General features: G+C 36.5%; 1 protein-coding gene across 3 annotated transcripts in view; it reads right to left on the minus strand.

The window, feature by feature from the left end:
• The window catches only part of tsnare1 (T-SNARE Domain Containing 1), a 241,031-nt gene that overhangs the window by 139,816 nt on the left and 88,259 nt on the right, over window positions 1–12,956 (minus strand). For all 3 annotated transcript variants that reach the window (XM_039620211.1, XM_031749703.2, XM_039620210.1), the window contains exons 3-4: window positions 9,163–9,240; window positions 7,808–7,877 (exon numbers count right to left, since the gene is read on the minus strand). In XM_039620211.1, the coding sequence (XP_039476145.1) occupies window positions 7,808–7,877; window positions 9,163–9,240 (148 nt within the window). The remainder of the gene's footprint in view (window positions 1–7,807; window positions 7,878–9,162; window positions 9,241–12,956) is intronic.

A 12,956-nucleotide genomic window follows, 5' to 3' on the forward strand; every position in this document is an offset into this window, starting at 1 on the left:
ACCAGGATAAAACAGAAGTTTTAGTTATTAGTACTGAAGCCCAGAGAGCCCAAAGTCCATCTTTCACCCAGATCTTACTTTAGGGCAACAAAGAAGTCTAACTAAGACTACTTTTATCACCTCAAGAAGATTGAGAGAGAAACTGCCAATTTTTTGGCAGTTTTTCCTCTCAAGTTAATGCAGAGAAGAGCTGAGGATAACAGACAATGTTAATGCTTTTTAAGCCAAATTTACCTTTATTACCTGGCTTTTATTTGCTCACACCTTTTGCCTTGTTTTAATTATTTATTGTTTTTATTATTATTTATTTATGCATTGTGCTTTCTAATGTTTTGCATTTATTTATTTATTTATTCATTTAATGTTGTTACCTAGTCCCTGGTTTTTCCTCACTGACAGCACACAATGCTATCTGTGTGTGTGTGTGTGTGTGGTGGGGAGAGAGAGAGAGAGAGAGAGAGAGACTATGCTGGGGCTGGGTTTTTTTTGCACATGTTGTTGTTCTGTAGTCCTATATAAATAACATTTTCACTTATTGATTTGATCTAAAGTTCTAGATTTTCTCAGTTAAGGTCAATGTTCACAGTTCAGCAATAAGAAGAGAATAGGCAAAATTGACATCCATGGGAAAGTTCCAAGGCAAAAACCACTGTTGATCAAAAACAGCATGATAATCCCCAAGACTTTTGGAAAAATATTCTGTTGAATGACAAAACAAAAGTTGAACATTTTGAAAGGTCGGTGTTTACGTTATATCTAAATTAAAAGTATTACAGCATTTCACAAAAACAACATCACACCACCTGTCAAACATGGTGGTTGTAGTGTGATGGCCTGGTGCTGCTTTGCTGCTTCAGAAACTGACTTGAATTCTGGTCTCTACCAGAAAATCCTGTTTTGAAGGTTTTGAAGTGGCCTAGTCAAAGTCTGGACTAAAGTTAGATTTAGATGCTTTGGTACAGTGTACTCATAAGAACTGATTGTTATTCCTAATCTCTGATGTGATTTTGGTGTAGCCGGAGCTTTCTGACCAACAGAGAAAGGAAATAATTGTCTCATAGCAATGTTTATTACATTTTATACAATATGCAAACTTATTGTATAATATTTTTAAAGCAAAGCGATGTCTTTTGTGAAATGTACAATATTGTTGAGGACCAGTGTACAGCTCGGAAGTCAGGATATTTTTAGCCTAGCTTAGCATAAAGAACTAAGCAATGTCTGTCTGTTTTCTTTGTTTCCAAAGTTTAACATGAGCCAAACAGTTAACTTGCTAATTAACAGGAAATATCTCATTTAGTTTAATCCAGTCAACATCCTCATAAGTGACAAAAACTCTAATAGCCACAAGAGACTGAATCCAAAAAAAGCATGTCCAAAATGTTTCTGTCTCTATAGATCATTCAGAACAACTGTAGAGTGGTCAATCACTTTATAAATCATCCATCTGGATACTGTTTGGATGCTGATTTAAGTTACAGCATGGCTGCTTTGATTGACAAGTGTGCAGACCCCGGGAGCTGTCTGCAAGGCTTCAAGTCACTAATTCAAGTCACTGGACAGCAGCTATCTGCCATGCTTGTGTTGCTTATCCATATTTTAAATGGAATTGTAGTAATAATAATAATAATAATAACAACAACATTGCATATTGTGTGATACAGACAATTTAAGAACTCTGTAGTTATTGGTTGATGACATCCTAATAGTTCTGCTATCAGGGAGCTCGTGTGTCAAACCAAACCTGCCTGCGAGGAGGAAAACAAAACAAAACGTGCATATAAAAAAAAAAAAAAAACAAAACAAAACAAAACAAACACACAACAGCAGCCAAACCATTAACATTAATGCTCCATCTATCTTCTACCCAAACCTATGATTTATTCTTTAAATATAGACCACATATATTACTGTCTGCTGCAGCAGGGTCAGAATATTCAAGTTCCTTATTAAGTTGCATGAGCATGTGACACTTTCTCTCTGTTCTGTTGATAGTTTCACTCCATGGTACATTTTACAGAAATAAACACTGGCTTGTTTAGCATGTTCGTTTTATGAATAATAAACTTCACACCTCATCAACTTTGTGTGTGTCTTTTAAACGAGGAGGTGAAATTAGCTAATATTTCTGGCAGCACACGCAACAAAGTAATCATATTCTGAGTTTGTTTACTGACACTTTCATCTGCTTGGTGACACAACACTGTGTTCCTCATCAAGGGAGACACACAGTGAAACAAATAATAGTTGATGGGCTACACTTGGAAGATTAAGACTAGAAAAGACATAATAAAACAATCCAGACTTCATGGATGAATAGCAATCCTGGAATGAAAGAAATCTAACTCTTAGGAAGTTTGAGGTAGTCTTTCAGTCTGGCTTTATGAGTATCTCTCACATAATTTTATACCCAACCTGGCCTCACGGTAAAATGTGAAATACACACAAGAATGTCATCTACAGATATTTTAATGTTTGTAAATGGCAACAGCATGTTTTGTAGGTAGAGCTGTACCTATATAATGAGCTGTATATGAATAATAAACTTTACACTGTATGTATAGATGCAACTATATACAGCTGCTATATACGTGTGTCAAATCAAACCAAAACAAAATATAAAAAAAAAAAAAAACACAAAGCAGCCAAAAAACATTAAAAAACAAAAAATGTGGACTCAGTCTGATGAGCGTAAATATTAAGTTGCATTTTCTTTCTCTCTGTTCTGTTGTAGACACTGGACAGATGGAATTTGCCTGTGTGGTTCCCACCATGAAGTATGGAGGAGCTGTGATGGTGTTTGGTTAGCTTTGCTGGTTTCTTTTGTACAGTCTTCTTCCCAGAATGCAAGGCAACATGTAATCAGCATGGCTACTACAATATCCCACAGCAATACATGCTCTCATATGGTTTAAGCTTAGTGGGAAATTTTCAGCAGGACAATGTATAGCTGTTTGACAAAGCAGCGTGATAGAGTGCTATATCAGATTTACTGACCTTCAACATCATTCTAGTTAGTTAGTTTAGCAAGGGGTGGAGCACAGCTTGAATTAATAGCAACCCGATATGAGCTCAGCATATCTGGGAACTTCTTCAAGACTCAGGTTGATGACCTCATGACACTGCCAGAGAGATTGAAGTGTGAACAGTTGTTGTCAAAGTGAGATGAGAATACTTAGCTGTAAAACTACAAAACTGAAAAAATCAGTTTGGTTATATAAAAAATTATATCATATAAAAATCCAGAAGAAGGCTTCAAATCATTTTCTAAAGCATCCAGCCATCCAGCAATCGATCCCCAAGTCCTGGCCCTGAAGGCAGCTAAACAGGGATCTACCTCTCCAGCCACCACTTCCAGGAGGAACCTGAGGCAACTCAAGCCACACAATATCTCCATGTTCTGGGTCTGTCCTGGGATCTGCTACAAGTAAAACATTCTGAAAAAATATTCATTACCTTAACAGAATTTTATGTCAGAATAGCATATGGTATAATTATAAAAATCAATCTTACAACATGACTATACATTGGCTAGTCTCCTAAAATTGTGGCATAAAAACATTTCTTTTAATTACAGTCTTGAGCATGTCATATGTTTATCTCCAAAATAGCATCAGCAGACAGTTAAATGCAGAGGGGAGAAATTTGAATATGTATCTGAAACATCATGGGAAAATGTATGCCTAATAACCTATTTAACTGTACAGTAGACCTATTTCACTTTCTACGAATGCTAATCTGAAAACTTAAAAAATACAAAATTTTTTACATTCTGATTTCCCAAATATTCATATTTCAGTCGCTATTGTTCCATACTTAAAAGCCAATAACATAATGTGGAGTTTTGCATCTGCAGAGAGGTTCTCAGTCATTTGGGGGCGCTCCCCTCAAACACTGGCCCATTGTACTTTGGCACATTACTGCCAGAACATCTGTGAATGCTTAATATGCTAACAAAGACAATGACACTCAGAGGGTGCTGGCCATTAATCCACTTACACTTTTCGCTGTGTGCATTTCCACGATTACGGGGCGGGTCGAATTCTATTAACCAAGAGATTTGGTGGTAGGGGTGAGGGTACCATTCTTACCATAAGCACAAAGAAGGCTTGCTTTCATTTCAAAGGACAACTGCATCATATGAGTCTATAGGGCCTTTTTCAGGATTAAGTGGCTTGAGATCAGAGTGCTGTAATTCTCCACTTGATACTACCATCCATGATGAAGCGACAGATATTAAAGGTTTTGATGGAAGAAATAATCCCCACCTTTTGATTGGGTTAGCCAGCAGGTTGTTCTGAAAGAATATGCCTTGCGCAATTAGCAAAATAGTTACTACAGGCAGTAAAACTAAAAATGAAACATTAGAATATTTTCATTTAAAATGCATTTTTTTTTTTTTTGGGATAGCTGTAGGGAGTTTGAACTTTTTACCCCATTAAACACTATGTGACTTTCACTTTCCTGAATAGATAGCTATTCATGATACCTTTACCCTTTCTGGTTGTTTTCAAATATACTAGCTTTACTATGGACACTGTTTCAAGGAGAATCAAGTCGTTTGACACTGGCATACCTCATCTACTTCTCAAGCTAAACCTAAGGCTCCTTCAGTTCACAAACGTATAAAATTTCTAAATTTCTAAAGTAATCTATTTAAGTTTCGGATTTTTTAATCGTTCCTCAAACAGTAGTGAGGTTCCCGTTCCTACTGTCTGTATTGGCAGTTAATCTTGTTATTTGTGTTTGTGCGACATCTTAAGAGTTGCTCCAGCTTGTCCTCTAGACCCCCTTATAATTTACAAGACAAAGAATACAATTTGTGTCTGTGTTTATCAAGGGTGTTCTGAAGGACAAAGTGAGTGCACAAGTGTTTTCCCCAGTTAGTTTCCAGTTCATTATGAGAATTTTAGATGAATACACCTTTTACAAAGTTGGGAGAATCAACATTTAACATATGAAGTCCATTTCTCAGATGATATTTCCGCAGCAGGCGAGCTACTGTGAAGAAAAAAATGTCTTCATGGTAGCTACTGACAACAGCTTATGAGGGTGTACATGCAAATTAATACTCTATATGCTATAGTAGCTACTGTATGTATTTTTTCATATGTGTAAATCTTTGCATCACCACATTAAGCTTCTGATTGCCTGTGTTTACAATGTGAGTAATTGGTTCTGGCAACAAAACCTGCATGAAACTAGTAGGTATTCCTCCACCACAGCATGATAAGGAATGAAAGAGGAAATTAGACTGTGACTTTGAAAGATGCTGACTCAAGCAAGCCTAATCAGAGAGAATAGTGGGGGATGTATTTCATTTCCCTTTTCTTACAGTGGAGTTAAGTTCTGGAAATGGCTTCACAGGCAGTATAGAGAATAAGAATAGTTATTCTCTGTGTAGACATGGGTACATCACTATTGTTTTAATCTTTTCTATAGTAGAGGCTCCTGTATGGGGACTTGACCTTATCTGGTCTTAAACCACAATTTTAAAATATGCTGAGTGTGGAAAATTCAAAAAAAAGGACCACCTTGTTCTGCTGCGATAATGTGGTTTGGTCTAATTTCCCACAGAAGCAGATAACTGTCCAGTTTCAGATACCAACAAATCTGCACTTGAAGCTTGGCGTGTTACAGTGTGCAGATTAGGCAGACTTTCATTATATACAGGACAAAAGGAGCTAAATGAAAGGATTGAAAAACAGGCAAAGTAACTTAAAATTCACCGTTCACTAGGATGGACAAGTGGTCCAAAAGTTAAAAAAAAAAACAACTAATCATAAGAAATGACCAATCAGGAGTGACAGTACCTTAAACCTGTGCATCAGGGCTCAGATGCAGAGGGTGAATTTGTGTGTAAGTGAGCCATGCCTGTGGCTTTGACAAAACTACATTAACTGATGTTTGAAAGCAGGCTGAAATGGCAGGTAAGAACTTTCTGACAGGTTTAATAACATCAATGTCACTGACTCACAATTGTAAGGATGGCATTTACTCTCTATTTACTCTTTATGGTTTTGATGAGTCAGCAAAAAGCACATGTTTATATAATACATTGGGGTTTGGTTTTAGGCAACAAAGCTGCATAAGGTAACCTGTGGACATCAACTTTTGATATTTTTCCAGAGTGAGAAAGATTTCTAGCAGACTTCTAGAGATACTTCTAAGTGCATTTTCTGTGGCTGATGTAAGGCCAGTTTCACCTGAAAATCACTCTCACAACAGGAAAAAGACTACATACCACAACGTCAGCAAACTTAATTTGAGCTGTTTTTTGAGTTTACGATATCGCTAGGCTAAGTTTTGTGCAAATTGGGTAGCTTTAAAGATGTTTGATTGGCTTTCCATTGTCCTTATCCTTCTATAACTTTAAAGTTGGATCCACATCTTTGTCCTTTTTCTTCCTTGATCCAAGCAGCTTCCTAAATCGTTGGTCTGTTAGTGCTGATCTTGTGTGAGATTTTTATGTGCTGCACTACTCTCCCTGTTGTATAGACACTTTACAATATAAATCCTACACTGTATTTTTTTCATCCTGAAGAAGTCACTGAATCCGTAAATAGCCCAATTTTCTTTGGTTATTGTGTGGTCATTACTAGAATTAGGTAAAAGTAAAATTATAATTTTCTACCAGCATTTTTAACTTCGCTTTATCTATATTTTATAGCTGCAGTACCTAATGCCTTTCACAAAAAAACTTGATGTTCAGATAAGGCTTGTTGCTTGAAAGGCTCCTGACCACATACTACAGTACAACATACTCACTTCTTCAACATTGTGCGTTACTAAAAATGGAGAAATGGCTGACATTTGAGCCATGTTCTTTGTTTTTGCTTTTGCTACCTTACAGGTACTGGCTTTATTTAAAATGCATCTAAGTCAATAGAATCCCAGGAGGAAAACAACAGTTCAATAAGCATTTACAACAAAAATAACAGGTCAGTCAATAGCCCCTCATCAAGAATGCTCCACATGGTGCCTGCTTTGTGTCACTAATAAATGTACAAAAGATGTTCTTATTGTTAAATGTCAAAGTAAAGCAGCATTTTTGTTTATTAGTTATGTAGAATATAAAAGTTGCGAAAAAATAAAGCAACAGTGTGGTCACAAAGAGGTCAAGAGGTATGTTGTTCGTTTTCACCGGATAATTGCTAATTAAAGCCTTTAGCCCTTGCAAACTTTAGAATCAGCAAATTGGCAAGGTGAAAGTGGCCATAATATGCAAAATGAATCACTTTGTGTGTAACTTTATCAATGGTGACAGCAGATAACAAAAATATGCCACAAAATATGCCAATCAAAACAGAAGCATCTAGTTAATGAGCTCTAAAAGTTACATTTCTGACAAACCACAAAGCCTCTTGAACAAACAGTGAGAACGACTGAATAACACAAAGCACCATACTGGATGCAATTTGCATCAGTCGGAGGCACTGCATCAATACCGTGGAAGGAAAATGGGAAGTTGAAAATAAAAGCAGCCAAGCATTGTCAGTAAGTCTCCAAGGCGATCATAAAAAAGTGTTCAATAGAATTGATGACATGCCAGCAATCACAGTGGGATGTAATGCATTTTAAACAGATGCAATCATCTTAGATTGGACACTTTGTCATCAGTGTTGAATCTGGTAATTGCTGGCAGCTCAACTAAAAAAGAACAATCAATACATAAGAGGGTGGTGAAACAAAAAGAAAATAAGCACTTTTCTGGACAGCGGAGATAAATGTAACTCTTACACTGAAGTGGACCACCAAGTATGTAGAATCAAAGTATGTGGTTTTATGTGGGGTGAGTGCTACTCACAGACTCTGTCGGAGCTCTGCGGTATCTCTCGACGTTCCCAGTGACTGAAGATTTTTCTCTAGTGTGACCACTGGAGGAACAAATGGATGATACAAATGTTAAGAGGTGTGTTCAGGCCTCACAAACACTTTCTCACTTGATTTGAAAGAAAAACTTTCTTGAAATTTTAATCAGTTTAATATTTATTCTGTCCCTGTTAAGTCTCTGTTAAGGTAGATAAAATTTTTTATCAAGATGATCCCAATCCTAAGCAAAAGTAGTTCACTTCAACTCTCACACTGTTTCCACACTTAGCTGTATTTTTAAATACCCTTAACTCAACTTTAAATCTGACCAAACCAAATTAAGATTTTATCTTCAAATTAACAGAATTGAAACTGATTAAACTACATAACCATTATTTATTTTTTCAGAATATTATTACTACTTGATCTGACCTCAATTCTAAATTAAACCCATAAAACACTGTAAGCTCTAAAGTTTAAGCTAACATTTGCCCTAATCTTTAACCTAATGTGTAAATTAGGTTGAAATAAAACCCAGCTTTCATTGTTTCATCCTTATGTTTGAGTTTTAAAAGTGGTACTTTCAAACTCAAACCTAAAACCAAAATATAAATTTGCCTTAACTCAAATATAAATCTGTTGTTAGTTATAATCTTTAAATAACCTCAGACTAAACTTAGCATTAAATGAACCAAAAAAATATTCTCACATCTAAAACACTGGGGATATAGCATCATCTCTCACTAAATGGAAACCAAGCTATAACTTTTACACCAGGTGCAGCATTTTCATATTTCAGTTCACATCTAATAAATAGTGATGCCTTGATCTTAAATTCAGAATTAATGCCAAAGTAAACATGACACTTATTTCAACCATGAATTCAAACATAGCTCTTAAATGAAAAGTCACAATTCTGAAGTTAATTTCAATTTCCAAAACTACGCAGTAAAGTTTTGATCCTATCAGTATTCCAAGACACATTGACTAATCTTAAATGGGATTTTTATCCACAAACCTAGTCTAACTTTAAAAACCAATGCACCCCAATTCCAAATTTAAGCCATACCAGTTTTAAATGTTACAACTTAACCCCAATATAGTCCTCATTGTAATCCTTACCTCTAATCTAATTTTATCTAATCTTATCTAATCTTAATCGTAAAATGTTGTCAGTGTTAATTTGATCCAAGCAATACATTTAACCCTAATCTCACAAAACTAGTGTGGCCTGATCTGTGTTCACCCATAGACAGAGACTAATGGTAGAATTCATAAGAAGAGAACACTATTAAAAATATAGCTATTCAGTAGTTTTTTTTTTAAAAAGCACACAGACACTCATTTTACCATTGGCATTGATCTGGAAGATATTGGAGGAGGTCTCCTGAAACACATCTTGCAGTTCTGAGGGGCTGACCTGTGTGGCTTTAGAAAAAAACAACAACAAAAAATACATAATATGAGCAAGCATGGAGCAGACAACATTGTAACAGCAGGAATGACAGCAATGAAACAAAAACCAAAACAACATCTAGGTTTGAACATTTCCACAAGAGTCTGTCCAGTGGGTTGGATTTTCTCATTACCTCACTGTAGAACTGTGGCATCTGAGGTACTTTAGACTGGAACGGGTTTTTTTTTTTTTTTTCCCGCTTCTATGTTGTAATATATGCCAACACAACAGATGCACTTTTTTTGCCCCAACCAGAGCCATGGGACAAATGACAAGCAACAACAGCCTGAAGATGCCCCCCACGACTGGCTGGTAGAATGCCACATTCTTCAGATTTCATGAAAAAGAGCAACTAGTGCATGATCTGAACTGGTTTGGCTGACAAGACTATTGTTGGTGACAACCAGAATATACCATTAATAGGAATACAAAGGATTCATCAGACTTTGGGGGTTATCAACCAAGGCAAATGGCTGGTTATGTACTTAACATGCAGAAAATGTTTACAAATTCTTCATTATCAGTAGGACTTTTTTAAGACCAAGCAGACCTTTCAAAATGAGTTCAGTGAACAAATATAAAGGATTTAAAGAACTGTCACATCAAAGTTGAATTAATTAAGTAATGATATACCATTAAAGTGTGTTATAGTAGAGAAACTGACATTTACATGAATTATAATAAAAGACTACATTGTTATAATAGTGAATAGAACTGGAAAGTGAATGGACATCAAAGACTACAGGAGCCTCTTAGGTACAATCTAAGTGCAGTGATGATGATAGTCTGGACAGGGAAAATGACATGGCACTAAGCCACAGGCTGGCTGTGGTAGTTGTGAGTCTGCTGTATAAGTTATATGGGCAGAGCTATTTTCCTTGTTCAAAAGCACATGTCATTGCAAATGACAGGGAGGGTTAATGGCCCGGTGCCATTACAGCAGGCTGAGATCAACATCACAACCTGTATAAGCTTCTCACGCCAGCCATTTCACCCACCCTTTTGTCAGATACTGCAGCCAGAAATGACTGCAATTGGCTTTTTTCACTAGTGACATGGTCAAAAGTATAGCGGTATAGATAAAAGGTAGAGGTGTTAGAAAGCTCTAAAGTCAAAGTATAAGAGGAGTGGGGGATCAAATATTGGCATGAAATAAGGAGAGACATGCAGACAGAGGTGAAGTCAGAGACAAACCAGGGAAACAGATATTCATGGTGCGAACCGGAGCAAGAACTGTGAGACCTCACTTTAGATCACAAGTCATTAACTGTACCCACTGAGCTACACTGACAAATCATGCAGGTAATAACATGCTGGCATGTAGTCAATCGAGCAGTGTTACAAGATTGTGATACATTTGGAAATGGGTCATTTTTCAACTGAGAAACCCTTAATGGAATTTAATGTTAGCTCAGCAGACACACACATACACATCTTAACACAACCATTGTCCACCTTGGCCCACAGTGGACTGCCCATAGAGTGGGTGACCAGCGCTGGCATGAAGTTTAGGGGCCCTGTAGAAAGTATGCCTGCCCTCTGTACACAAGAAAACTAGGGGAAGGAATACTAGGGGCACACTGCAAATGTACTGAGGGCAAATCATATAGTACTGAGTAAACTGGAGCTAAGCACTGTACTCACTTTTCACCAATGAGCGCAGTTTTACTTTATACCTGCAGTACAGCAGATATATAAACTTGTCTGGTCATGCAAATCCAAAATAACTGCACTTGTTTTAAGTAGAACTGATAGTTTGTAAAGGTTTAAACACTAAAATGTATTCAGTCAGTGAGTGAAAACTGTAACCGTACAGTTACAAACAAATACTATCTGGCTTACCATAAGACACACCAAAAGTTATGCTAGTCATGTGTTTTTTAGTGAAAAGCAGTAGCAACTTAATAGAGTGGACTGGAAAAAGTAAAGAGCACAAAGAACCCCCTTGAGTTGTATAGTTTCTAAGACTTTTTAGAAATTCTGACAATTCCAAAAAGTTTGCAATTATTTTTCTTGTAACTGTTCATCAAAAGTCAAACTCTGCAATGCCATCAGTGCTATTCATTGTCTAGTCCTTTTGCTGCTTCACCCATACCAGCTTCTAGTATTGTAGATCTTTGTATTTATCAAAGCTTCAGACTCAGGTTGCTCCAGATGCCCTATTTTACAGCGTCAAAGAGAAGAAGAGAATATACAATACAGGAGAGGTATCTAAGTACAGAGACCCTCAGTAACTAAACCTTTATTTTGTCTGGAACAGCATGTTATTAATTACAATTTATTAGAGATAGTTTTATCAGCCTGTAGTACAGGTGTGTGAGGTAAATTCAAGCCTTGATAGTGGTTCAATTTAGGGCCATCATCAATGTTTTTGTAATAATTTCATGCTTTTATTTTATAGCATATTTAAAAAATGCCTAAAGTTTCCAAACTTTTGACTGTTTGAGTATAGTTTTTCTTTATTTTTACTACTTTCTACATTGTAGATACATACTGAAGATATCAAATATATGAAGCAAAATAAATGGAATTATGTAGAAAAGAAAAAATTATTAAATAACTCTAAATATGTCTTATATTTTAGATTCCTCAAAGTAGCCACCCTTTGCTTTGTTGACAAACCCTCGGCCTTCTCTCAATGAGCTTCATAATGTAGTCACCTGAAATGGTTTTCACTTCACGGGTGTGCTTTGTCAGGGTTCATTTGTGGAATTTCTTATCTTCTTATGGGATTGGGACCATCAGTTGGGTGGCCAGAAGCCTATTTGACAACTGTTAGAATTCATATTATGGCAAGAACCAATCAGCTAAGTAAAGAGAAATGACAGTCCATCATTACTTTAAGAACTGAAGGTCAGTCAATTTGGCCAGATTTCTAAAAATCAGAGCTGCTCCATCCAAAGTGGGATGGATGCCGTCTCTCCTAACAAGACCAGGTTTCCTCCAGAAAGTTTCCCAATTATCTATAAAGCCCACATAATTTTTTGGACACCACTCAGACAGACAGCAATTTAAGGAGAACATGTGGCTACATATGTCACTCGGACCAGGAGTGACACCCAGCCATCCTGTTTCCACGGCTGCTAGAATAGAATAGAATAATCCTTTAATTGTCCCACAAGGGGAAATTTGGTTGTAACAGCAGCCAAAAAGACACATATACAAACAAACAGTACACAGGACACAGAACAGAAACATACACAATTTTTCTTACATATTTACTACATATTTACTACATATTTACATATTTATTTGCTAGGACAGTCTACCAGGGAACAGCTAGCACGCAAGTAGCCTATGCTACCTTTGGCCGCAGCGGCTACAGGGGCCTGGCTAGTGAGAGGAGTAGAAATATTTCACTGCTATTATTTGCTGCTATTTCTATAATCATCATTAACATTTCATTATTAATAGTGATGTTGCATTTAGATGCATTCAGATGTTCAAATATATTGGTATCATATTAGTCTTTATTACAGGTCCAAGAAGAACCACTTTAAACTGTTGAGTTGAATTTATAATTTTAAAGGCTTTTGAGTGTTTTTATATTCTTACACTGGAGTCTTCAGTGGGTGAGAAGACTGAGCTGCAGCGACAGGAAGTACATGTTTTTGAAGTTGCAGGCTCTTGCAGAAGTGAAACCGAAAGCAGAGCCTGCGTGTATGTACAGACATACACACACATAGTT

This window comes from Oreochromis aureus, linkage group 11, assembly GCF_013358895.1.
Source record: "Oreochromis aureus strain Israel breed Guangdong linkage group 11, ZZ_aureus, whole genome shotgun sequence".
In the NCBI taxonomy this organism is placed as follows: Eukaryota; Metazoa; Chordata; class Actinopteri; order Cichliformes; family Cichlidae; genus Oreochromis; species Oreochromis aureus.